The 11,992-nt window shown below is 33.2% G+C and overlaps 2 protein-coding genes across 3 annotated transcripts; both read left to right on the top strand.

The window, feature by feature from the left end:
- Positions 1-2,304: 2,304 nt before the first annotated feature.
- Positions 2,305-4,953, top strand: LOC104096658 (transmembrane 9 superfamily member 11-like). The gene is made up of 2 exons (XM_018770979.3): positions 2,305-2,457; positions 2,602-4,953. The coding sequence occupies exon 2, from the start codon at positions 2,637-2,639 to the stop codon at positions 4,608-4,610; it is 1,974 nt and encodes a 657-aa protein (XP_018626495.1). The 5' UTR covers positions 2,305-2,457; positions 2,602-2,636; the 3' UTR covers positions 4,611-4,953.
- Positions 4,954-5,854: 901 nt separating this feature from the next.
- LOC104096659 (uncharacterized) lies at positions 5,855-9,032 on the top strand. 2 transcript variants are annotated; one of them, XM_009603064.4, is made up of 3 exons: positions 5,855-6,057; positions 8,372-8,556; positions 8,658-9,032. In XM_009603064.4, exons 2-3 carry the CDS (start codon positions 8,383-8,385, stop codon positions 8,748-8,750), a joined length of 267 nt encoding a protein of 88 aa, XP_009601359.1. In that variant the 5' UTR covers positions 5,855-6,057; positions 8,372-8,382; the 3' UTR covers positions 8,751-9,032. The 2 variants fall into 2 exon arrangements, with proteins under 2 accessions (XP_009601359.1, XP_009601358.1); XM_009603063.4 differs by having other exon boundaries at positions 5,860-6,057; positions 8,380-8,556.
- The last annotated feature ends 2,960 nt before the right edge of the window (positions 9,033-11,992 follow it).

The raw sequence follows: 11,992 nt of genomic DNA, 5'->3' as shown, positions 1-11,992 counted from the left end.
TTATCATTTTTAAAAGAAATGGATAGAGGGAGACATCCATTCATTCATTCGCACATTCATATCTATTGAGATTTACATAACATCTAGCAACTATTATTCTTTTTGGGCTTTGATACTGATTCATTCTGTTTTCTCATCAATCACTCTCTATTCAATTTGGGTTTGTATTCATTTTTTTTACAGTTAATATTCGATATATCTTTACCTATTTTTACAATCTGTACCAAGTTATACCACGTATCCTTAGAATTACGTATAAATTCAACTCTATTCGTTTTTCGGATAAACAATATATATATATATATATATATATATATATATATAAGAGCCTGGGCTATATGTTACATACAACTTGTTTCGATGCTCACGTCGGGGTTCCATTTCGGGGTCTCGCCAGAGAAGGGGGAAATGGAGGAAGTGGAGATGAGCTGCTCCGGCGAAGCGGTTGTAGATTAGATTTTAAGCATAGGGCGGTTTATTTGAGAATTTTTTCCTAAAATATGCACTTTTGACTGCTACTATGCAGAACGCAAAAAAGCATTACAGAACGACTTATACTTCGCTTATTCGAGGTATGAGTTGAGTTACTGAATTAAAATTACTATTATTCGGAGTTCATTACTTAAATTTTCGCTCAACTATTCCAAATTATCTGTTAAAGTCACTTTTCTTTCTTTTGTAACAACAAAGTCACTTAACTATGCCTATAGCACTCAGAAGATCACTCAACTAGATTTTTCAAATTTTTGATTGTCAAATACCTATTTTACCTTCTAAATTTTTTTTTCTTTTTAAATATTAATTTTTTTTCTCTTTTTAATTTACATTGTGGACTTACCTATAGAAAAATATATTTTATTTATAAAATAAAAAATAAAAATATATATTATAAAAATATCTTTATTTAATTAATTATTTTTATATATCGTGCATGGAATATATATTTTACAACATTTATTTTCTTCATTCTCAATTTTGTAAATAAATTTTTTAATTTTTGTTGTTAATACTAAAATTATTACGGACAAATTATTCTAATTATTTTTTTTACTATGCTCATTATTTTGTTATTCTAGCATTATATATGCTTAAATATATATTTTTTAATTTATAAATAAAATTTATTTATTATATAGGTAAGTCCATAATATAACTTAAAAAGGAAAAAATCATAATATTAAAAAGTTAAAAAAAAATAAAAAGAAGATAAATGTTTATAATTTAAAGGGTAAAATAGGTATTTGACAATCCAAAATTTGGAAAATCTAGTTGAGTAACCTTTTGAGTGCTATATGCATAGTTAAGTGACTTTGTTGTTACAAAAGAAAGAAAAATAATTTCAACAGATAATTTGAGATAGTTGAGTGACCATTTGAATAATGAACTCCGAATAATAGTAATTTTAATTCAGCAACTCAATTCATATCTCGAATAAATTTATGCGAAGTATAGGTCGTTCTGTAATGCTTTTTTGCGTTCTGCATAGTAGCAGTCAAAAGTGCATATACTCTTTCTCGGTACCAATTGATTTGATACTTTTTGTGACTTTGCTCGTCAATAGTTAACTTAAAATTTTCGAATTGAATGGACTATATTAATAGCTTGTTTAGATTAATTTTAGTTATATAAAATCTGGTATAGGTTACATTTTTGGTCGTATCAAAGTGGCTCACGAATAATTTAGAAATATTATATCAACTTTAAAGTTCAATTATTTGATTATCAAGAAAGGAAAGTGACAAACATTTTTATTTTAAATAAAGGAAGCATTTTTCTTAGAACACTTTGAACAATATTTTAGTGTATTGTTCAAGATTCAATTGTCTTTAGTTAGCTTTAAAAATAACCTGATTATATATATTTTCAGACCTATATCACATTACAATAAAGTGAAAATGATATTGATACCAATGTTATGTTTTCTTAATATGCCAAAAAAATAAGTTTTAGTTTCCCCTAATCTATCAAATTATAATTCAAAAAATTTCTTCATTTCTTTTATTTTTGTAGCACTTAAACCAAGATACATGTTAATAAGTTACTTCGTTCCCCTTTTAAATCTATTAAATCAATTCAAATGCACATTTATGTAAGAACAAAAATCTCTCTGACAAAAGGGAATATAACAGAGATGTTTTCTTGCACATAGTGACAATCTTGCATATACTCATGTTCTTGACTTTGGAGTGAAATATTTAAGTGGAGTTTGATATTATTTCGAGCTTTGACATCGAAATAGGCGGAGAAAAAAGAGAGAATGTTTTTATATGTTGACTTTGTCTTGCACAATAAGTACGAGGATGAGATGAGAAGGCAAAGGGCAAATTCAAATCAAACATTCTAATATTGCACACGTATAGAACATACAACACAAATATATAAATAGTTTGTTACAAATTCCCATCTTCCTCTATTTCACCTTTCAGCTCCCTTTTAGGCGTTCATTCTCTCTTTGAGGTCAGGTTATGCATCTTCATTTGTGACTACATCCTTTCTTGAATAAAAAATCTAAACATATTTTATGCTTTCATGCAATATTGTTACAAAACAAACTCAAAGATATTTTTTGTTGGCTTAATTACTACTCTTTGTATCTGTCAGATCTCTAAAAGATCATTCAAACAAATTGGCGATCCATGGATTTCTTCGATAAATTAAAGAATTGGATATTGGTCTATAGCTTGTTTCTTCAATGCGCTAGTGGATTTTATTTGCCTGGTAGTTTCCCACACAAATATAATATTGGTAATCAATTTTCCGTCAAAGTGAATTCCTTGACATCAATTGATACAGAAATACCTTATGGATATTACAGCTTACCTTTTTGTAAACCTTTAGAAGGTGTTAAGGACAGTGCTGAAAATTTAGGTGAGCTTCTTATGGGAGACAGAATTGAAAACTCACCTTATAGATTCAAGATGCACGTAAACGAAAGTGAAATATTTTTGTGTCAAACAAATGCATTGTCAGCTGATGAATTCAAAGTTTTGAAAGAAAGGATTGATGAAATGTACCAAGTTAATCTGATTCTTGATAATCTTCCTGCAATTCGGTATATGAATAAAGATGGTTATTTTCTTAGGTGGACGGGTTATCCGGTTGGTATTAAGGTTAGTGATGTGTATTATGTGTTCAACCATTTGAAATTCACTGTGTTGGTTCACAAGTATGAGAGGAGTACTGTGCCAGGTGTGATTGGGGATGGAGATGGTGCTGAGTTAATTACAACAGACGATAAGTCTATCACAGATACACCAAGTTATATGGTTGTTGGATTTGAAGTTGTCCCCTGTAGCTTTCAATATACCACAGATTTGCTTAAGAATCTAAAACCATATGATAAGTTTCCTTCACCTATTAATTGTGACCCGGCGACAGTAGCCGTGATGATTCAAGAAGGTAAACCATTGGTATTTAGTTATGAGGTAAACTTTGTGGAGAGTGACATTAAGTGGCCATCTAGATGGGATGCATATTTGAAAATGGAAGGTTCAAAAGTTCATTGGTTTTCGATTCTTAATTCAATGATGGTTATAACATTCCTAGCAGGAATAGTGTTGATTATTTTCTTGAGGACTATTCGAAGAGATCTAGCTCGATATGAAGAGCTTGATAAAGAGGCTCAGGCTCAGATAAATGAGGAATTATCAGGATGGAAACTTGTCGTTGGCGATGTCTTCAGAGTTCCAGAGAACTCGACACTCCTTAGTATGATGGTTGCTGATGGATGTCGCATTTTAGGAATGGCAGTTGTAACAATATTATTCGCGGCTCTTGGATTTATGTCTCCAGCCTCTCGCGGCACCCTTATTACTGGCATGCTTTTGTTCTACATGTTTTTAGGTATAATTGCTGGATATGTTGCTGTTTGGCTTTTGAAGACACTGAATGCTGGTAATACCAATGGATGGTTTTCAATTTCCTGGAGAGTTTCTTTCTTCTTTCCTGGAATTGCATTTCTTATACTAACTGTTCTGAATTTCCTCTTATGGGGAAGTCATAGCACTGGTGCAATTCCTTTCACTACATACATTGTTCTGTTGTTACTGTGGTTTTGCATTTCTATGCCTCTTACACTCATAGGTGGATATATTGGTACAAAGGCTCCACATCTCGAGTATCCTTGTCGTAGCAATCAAATCCCTCGTGAAATCCCAGCAAATCGATTCCCTACTTGGTTGCTGGTAATTGGAGCAGGAACACTTCCATTTGGAACTCTATTCATTGAACTCTTCTTCATCATGTCTAGCATATGGCTCGGTCGTGTTTACTATGTGTTCGGGTTTCTGTTGGTGGTACTGATCCTACTAGTGGTGGTTTGTGCTGAAGTTTCTTTGGTCCTGACTTACATGCATTTATGTATGGAAGATTGGAGATGGTGGTGGAAATCATACTTTGCATCTGGCTCAGTCGCGATCTACATATTCTTCTACTCCATCAACTATCTTGTTTTCGATCTCAAGAGTCTCAGCGGACCTGTCTCGGCCATGCTCTACTTAGGTTACTCGCTTTTAATGGCTCTTGCTGTTATGCTAGCAACTGGAGCTATAGGTTTCTTGACGTCTTTCTTCTTCGTTCATCGTCTCTTCTCTTCAGTGAAAATTGACTGAAGTGACAGACTTGAGTTCCATTTTGCTGATAACATGAAGATCAAGTGGAGACCAAAATTAACCATTTGCAAATTTTGCTAGCTTTATAGCACTTCTTCAAAATGTTTCCAATTTGTTGTCCTTACTGTTTCATACATTTGAAAGGAAATAAGATTAGTATCTGAGAAATTCTGAGAGTGTGTATGAAGTAAGTTTCATACTAGCAATAATATATGGGAATTTGCAGGCACAACACATAGCTTTTTGCAAAACATTTCTAATGGTATTCAAGAATCTTATTCATGTGGTGTAATTTGAAGACATTTTTAAATTTTAATGAACAGTTGGAACACTTTCTTCCTAAGGAGCTGATGCATATAAGTCTCCACTCTCCACTAGTATTTGTTGTTTCATTGCAGAACCTTATATGTTAGTCGACGATGATTAATTTAATTGTTATTTTTGCTTATTTAACTGATTAACCTTTAAATGTTGTTATCGTTTATTTCAGTTCTTATGTTAAACTTGACTAATTTCAATTCCATTTGGGAATAATTCAATTGCACGTGGTCAATCCATGCATAGTTACAGAAATATATACTCGAGCAACAATAGTTTCCATAAATGTATTAGATCTAAAGTTCACAGCCAACATAAACATGTTGATTTTTTTTCTCTTAAATAACTTATTAGCTATACTTTCTATGTGGATTAACTTCTAGTATGCATTGTGGCAGAGTTATTAGTACACTGAAATATTTAGCTTAGCAACTATTTAATAATAACAAACATTATAATTGATTTACGTAGCATACATATATGCACATTTCTCTTGGTTTATAAGATCCCATGAGAATTGAGAGATGGATATTGCATAAAATACTGAAGGAAAGAACCATGATTTCAAAGAGTAAAGTCTTCAACATTTGATAATCATTGCCCTCTTCTGCTATTTTCTTTGCGTTCTACTATGTAATTAAAACTTCTTAACGTTAATTTTAGGAATGTGATATTGTTAGATTTTATTTTAATATACAACCTCATATGTAATGTAATACGTTATATACCTAACATGCACGTTTTATTACCAAATTTCAAATAATGCTTTAACTGATTTGACAAGGGTGGCTATAGTGTTCGTATCTCCAAAGTCCAGGGGGCAAACTAAAAACCCCGAATATTTCCGGTACAGAGGTGAAATGCTTTTTCAGGTTAGGGGTAACCGAATAATTTATTAAAAATTCGTAACGGAACAAGACACAAGCTGCTAATAGTTCCCTTCCTCATAGTTCCTTCTTTCGTCGATCAGAACCTCTTCCCACTTTTCCGACTTTCTTCGCCAATTTTGACGGCGAAAGGATCAGAATATTGCTTATTTGGTAAAAGTGCTGCGCTCATCGTCTGAGAAAAAAGCCCTAAAAGTTGGATTGCCCTTATCAGATTCCCCTCCAAAATTTTCTGATTTTAGGTAATTGTTTAACCAATCTATTGTAATTATTTCTAGTTTTGAGTTATGAGCATAATTTATAGCGAGAGAGTGCATATTATTTATCATCTTCTACCATTTTCTCTGTTTTAATTTTTTGTTTTGTTTTTGGTGTTTGGGTTCATGGGTGCATTTCTTTTTTTACCCTTTTTCCTCTGCTTCACTTGCCTAGTTTCACGCTGTTTCTGCTCGTGCTAGAGGTAGAGCCAGGATTCAAAGCTTATGGGTTCGGGATTCTAGTTTTTTCTAACTTAGTGGGTTCTAATTAATAAATTGTACATATTCAATCAATACTTTAAGACAATACACGGTTTGAAACAAAGCTACTGGCTGTGGCCGAACCTGTTATCAAAGCACTAGCTCCGCTTATGTGTACTGAAGTTTTATGCTTATGGAAGCAGAATTGGACCTCAGCTTGACAAGTTTGATTTTATTTTTGATTTGAGAGGAAACTGATTTAGAATAGGAAAGTTTAATTTTTTAAATAAGTTTAAAGATATCAAGAATAGACTATAGACAGAAACCTGACTTCATAATAAGATCAAAGCAAGTACAAACTATTATCATCAGTTAAAGAACAAGTAAAATTTGAATATGTTTAAAATATATACGCACCTTGAAAATCTTTTTAACCTTCAACGATTCCTTAAGATTTTAACCAGACTGTAATGGTTCATAAACTGTGTAAAATGACATGATGCATTCACCCTTAAATAGTTGGAAGAAATCGTATTCATCAAATACGACTTGAGTTACAAAGTACACAGGTCAATCACACAGGTATAGCTGTGTACTATAAACAAAGATAAAACTCAAATGGGAAATGCAATTTAGAAAATGCATTCCTCCAATGCTACTTAAGTAAAATAAGCTGACTGCAAAAAGCCTGAGTACAATATGTCGTAATCAGGCCTCTGCTTTCTTCAGCTCAGGTATTAGAATCGCTCTTCTTTTACCATTATTTCTTATAGTCTAAGATGATCACAGCATCATTGTTCCGTCTAATACTTCATGTTAAAACTAAGGAAAGTGTGGGACTATCTTTATCTTCGTTTATTAAGTTCCTAGTTCTTGATGAAAATATTGTTGCTATATTTATGTACGTTTTTTTTTGGAGTTTGCAATTGAGTGATCCTATGTTGATAACTCTTATGCATATAACGTGTTTGAAGAACCTTATAAAACAAAGTGTTTGAAGAAAGTTCTCTGTGATGTTTGGATCTGGTGTTTTGTTTTAGTGCCTTAGCCTTATCTAGAGAAGTCGGCTTAGATCTCCTTTCGTTTCTTTCAACAATTGTTCTGGAATACCTTGACAACTAATCCCCTATATTTCAAGGGGAACTGTTATGCTACTTCATTGTGCTTCCCTTTTTATTTGAAAGAATTGTTCTCTAGATGTAGAATGTCATGGTCCATTTGCCAAATAGCTTGCGGAAAGGTTTTTAGTTTCTAGCAAGTTTATGCTTGCATATTTTGCGTTCTGACACACGGGAAATAGTATGTGTTGTGGATCAATAAGTACTATCAAACAGAGGACAGTGCAAATTATCTAGGTTGAGTCTCTTTAGGTTTAGTGCAGATTATCTTGATCGGCCGTGAAGTTGTACAGAATGCACTCAACCTCTCTTGCCAACGCCCCTTTCTCTGTCTTTGGTGTTTTCCTTTTACTCCTTCAAGTAGGCGTGCCTTCAGAAAAGTACAACAGATGGGGACAATTCCCCTTTACTTCTCTTGTATCGTTATCAATGCAATACCAGGATTGTGATAATCTAGTAAGCTTTGTGCTATGCTTTTGTGTATTCCTTTCTGTTTATTTTGTATAGGTCAGATTTTTTGGAGGGAGATCCGAAAATTTCATTCCAGTGAGGTTTTAACTTCCATTCTTCCACTTCATCCTTTTTGACACCATTAAAACCTTAGGAGCGAGCAACAATTGATTTTGATAGAATAAGTTGTTCAACATAAAATCTGGAGTATGTCATGACTCGTGGGACTTATCTTCTTTTCTTCTTTTTCCCTTTTAAAATAATTCGAAGGCAACTCATTCACAAGCTAGCTAACATTTTTAGACATACCCTACTAAGTTTATATCTAGGGTCTGCTCCTACTGGGAAGAGGAACGCAGTTAATGCACTAAAACACTTCTAAGAGCACGTACATTTATTGAGCACATGGACAGTTGCCAGAACATTACTTCTAGCACATTTCTACGCTCTAGCATAAGAAGTGATGATGAATCAATCAGGATCTGATGTTTTATCCTCCTTAGTTTATGGTATCACTCATTATTTACGAGATGTGCAGAACATGTCAACCGAGAAGAGTCCACTTGAGCAAACAGCACCTGCTGTTGCATCATCATGCCGAAAGAAGAAGTCTGAAAGTGCGACGTTTTTGGAGGATGTAAAGGATCACATTGATGAGTTTATAAATGCCTCAATGGATGAACACAAGACTTGTTTCAAGAAGACCATCCAGAAGGTTAGTTCCAGATCAAATAGCATTACAGACTGTTTCTTTTTCTTTTTTAGGCATTATGGATTATCCTTAAAAGCAGTGCTCTTATATGGTTATGCCTTCAGATGTTTGGGATGTCTAAAATTGTTGCTGAAAGAAATGCTGAAGCAAAGGAGGTTGAGAGCTCACTTCCTCTCCGAACTGTTGTATCCGAGTAAAAGATTCAACGTGGAAAGAGGAAAAGGAGGGTGAGGTTGGAGGGTCAAAAGTGCATGCAATCCAAAGCCATTCTCTTGCAAGTTCTATCGTGCTATCCACATGTATAATAAACAAAAATTTGAGATTCTTTTGCCTAAGAACCCTTTCTGCGTTTGCATCTGGCTGGCTTTACCACACATTAGCCATGCCTAGATAAGACGTTTCAATAACTTTTTGATGAATCTTCAAAATGATTGTTTGATCCTTGGTTTTTATGGTTTGAGCTCTGCTTTTTCTGTTAATACATCCTTCTTGTTTTCGCTCTGTTCCATACTCTATGCATTCTCTAGTTCTGGAGTGTATTACATATATCATCAGCTTGTAGTGGTCAAGTTTTCAAAGAATGCCTTTAGCTCCAAACCCTGAACAACAAAAAGTGCCCCTTCTAAAATTCCCGAGCCTGCTCCTATGCAGATTAGATAGAAAGGTCCCTTCTTTTGCCTTCATTTTATTTTATTTTGTCGTTCTCTTTTACAACTTTCAAGTAGTTCTAACTAGAACTTGTCTCAGTAGTGCTTCAACACAAATGCCGCAATCCTTAGTTCAAGCTCACTAATCTTAAAGCTGGTTTGGATCGATAGATAGGTTTTATGTATTTGAAATTTATGGCTCTAGGTTCTTTTACATTTATATGAATTTAAAACACAAGCCCAAACATAAGTTGATTTAAACTAATATTTTGGGTTCCTGGCGACAATGATCTTCAAGCAAAAACAAAAAGAATGAAAGAGGAAAACGATGACTCAAAAACTTCATATATACTCCTTCTAAGAAATTTCATATAATACTACCGGGGTGGATATATAGGGGAAATTATTTGGACACGTGAACACATGGTCTCTATGTAAAATTAGATATTTTATGTACATATTTTTAAAAATTTGTATAATATTTATTGTCGATATCCATGCTCTAAGAAGGTTGAAAGGTATATTTGGTTGAATGTTGAGTTATTTACCAAGAGGAGTAGGGATCAATTCTCACTTACTAATACATTTTTTTCTCCTTATTTTCTAATAGTGCACTCATGTTCTAAAAGTCCTAAATCCACCTCCAAATAACAAATGATGTGTTTGATTTCTTTTCCTATAATTTCAGTACTACGTAAAAATTGAAAGTGAATACATTCTTACATGTAAGTTACCTTTTGTTGGATGGCAAAAGGGGATGGACCTAACTTGGTAAAATGTGAGATAACAGTTCTAGTTGTGAGTCACTGTTTAATTCTCCTTTAGCACTTAAATTTACAGGTTAGTTATGATTTTGACTAATATTACCACAAACTTTCCAAGTCACATCAGAAGTGTTTTTTTTTTCCTCCTGCTCTTATACTTGAGTTTTAACCCCGGCTAAAGAACATGATAATTGATTTTCAGTCTTAAAAGATTGCGAAATCAAAGGCTTTTTGGGAATCACATTAAAGATTACTAACTAATCAAATACTGTAGTATTTTTTTGTTGTTAAATTATAGAATTATGAATTTTATTATGTTAATATTAAAGCTTACTATTATTTTGTTTAACGGTTCATGGGTAATTAACAGTTAAATAAACTAATAAGCTTTAAACGAATTACGGGATGGGGTATCATATGAAAGATAGAAGATTGAAGGAACAAAAAATGAGCATCTTGCATTAAATACGTTCGACTCTGAATGTCCCCATTTGGATTAGGTTGTGATAAAAGGAAACAAATTGGTCAGAAAAACATCCGCTGACCAAATCATTCATTCGATTCGTTTCTTTCTATTAGGATCCTCTGTTTGTTCACGTTACATCAACAATTGACAAACCAAAATAAAAGAAAAATTAAAATCTATTCACTTATGCTCAAAATGATATACTCTCTCAACTTTGTATAGAAATAAATTTGGTCTCACCTAAGAATATTTCAGAAGATAGAGTTTAACTTATGCGTAGTGATAGTGTAAAATTTGTAAATACTGATAGGTTAGAGTGATTTATGTTGGGTATGCAATCAATGTAAATACTGGTAGTTGAGAGGATTGAGAGCCTACATATAAAGTGTAGGAATTTCTTAATGGTGTGATGCTTTTTGCGAAAAATTGTGTGGGTTTGGCCTAAAGCGGATAATATTACACCATGTTAAGAACATTATCGGTCCGTTTGCCCGTTTTAGCCCCCAGTGGCATACAATGAATCTCGAAAATTAACATGTGGATCTTGGTAATGAGCCACATGGAACTTGGTTCCAGTACGTGGAACAATATCCCATACTGAACTATAAAGTATAAATTTCTCTTAATGATGTGAGACCTTTTGAGAAAATCGAGCTGGCTTGACCCAAAACGAACAATGTCACACCTTATTAAGAACCTCATTGCGTTTAGCCCAACAATTTACAACAACACGTAATTGTCTATAATATATAAGTCTAATTTGATAATTTAGAAAATAAAGTAAACAACCTTTTGCGATAGATAAAAGTATTTTTATTAGTTTGAGTATGCTATCTAAAGAATAAATTCAAATCAGAAATGATATGGTTCTACAAAACTACAAAATGAAGGGTGTCCTACCCAGAAACTCAAACCATGTGGGAGTGGGGTATAGGCTATAGCACACTATTAATTACAAGGGCATGGGTCTTGTAAACTATGCGACATAATGTTACACATTAAGTATATATCTGTCTTTGTCCTAGCACCCTGCCATATGGCATTGTTTCCAATTTTGAGGAATCCATTATGGAAGCAATGTGCATTTGCATTTAAACAAATCTAACAAAGTCCAAACGAAAACACCCTTGTTACTTGCCACATGAATTGGTGTCACCCCACATTCAATTCACTTTCAAGAATGTGAAACTCATATTTTTGGATACATTTCGCTTTCTATTTACTTTAATCGTGCTTGAGCTTAATTACAAGTATTTTATACTTACTAAGTATATTATGCTGTGTAAGAGGTGATTTTGAGCTAAGGAATAATTGTTGAATGAGAACAGACACTTTGGTGCTTTAAAGTCTGAGTAAAAACCTAAGAAATTAAACTAGAATTGAGTTTAGGATTCGATGATCAAGTGACAGTCTCATATTCATATCATAACAAAATATTTATCATGTAACACTTCAATCACAATAGTTTCCCTTTGATGTATTTCTTAATCATGATGTCACATGCTAATCCCTATAATTGTTCATACTTCATAGTAGGCCATTGCGTCTTACCTAAACCAATT

The sequence above is a fragment of the Nicotiana tomentosiformis genome, chromosome 6 (assembly GCF_000390325.3).
Source record: "Nicotiana tomentosiformis chromosome 6, ASM39032v3, whole genome shotgun sequence".
Taxonomy (NCBI): Eukaryota; Viridiplantae; Streptophyta; class Magnoliopsida; order Solanales; family Solanaceae; genus Nicotiana; species Nicotiana tomentosiformis.
Note: the sequence above shows the minus strand (reverse complement) of the source record. Positions and strands in the feature narration are given on the sequence as shown.

Excerpts from the sequence above, each read along its gene's own strand:
- LOC104096658 (XM_018770979.3), top strand. The coding sequence starts at position 2,637 with ATGGATTTCTTCGATAAATTAAAGAATTGGATATTGGTCTATAGCTTG.
- LOC104096659 (XM_009603064.4), top strand. The coding sequence starts at position 8,383 with ATGTCAACCGAGAAGAGTCCACTTGAGCAAACAGCACCTGCTGTTGCA. Across the intron at positions 8,557-8,657 it reads TCAAGAAGACCATCCAGAAG|ATGTTTGGGATGTCTAAAAT; the intron begins GTTAGTTCCAGA and ends TTATGCCTTCAG.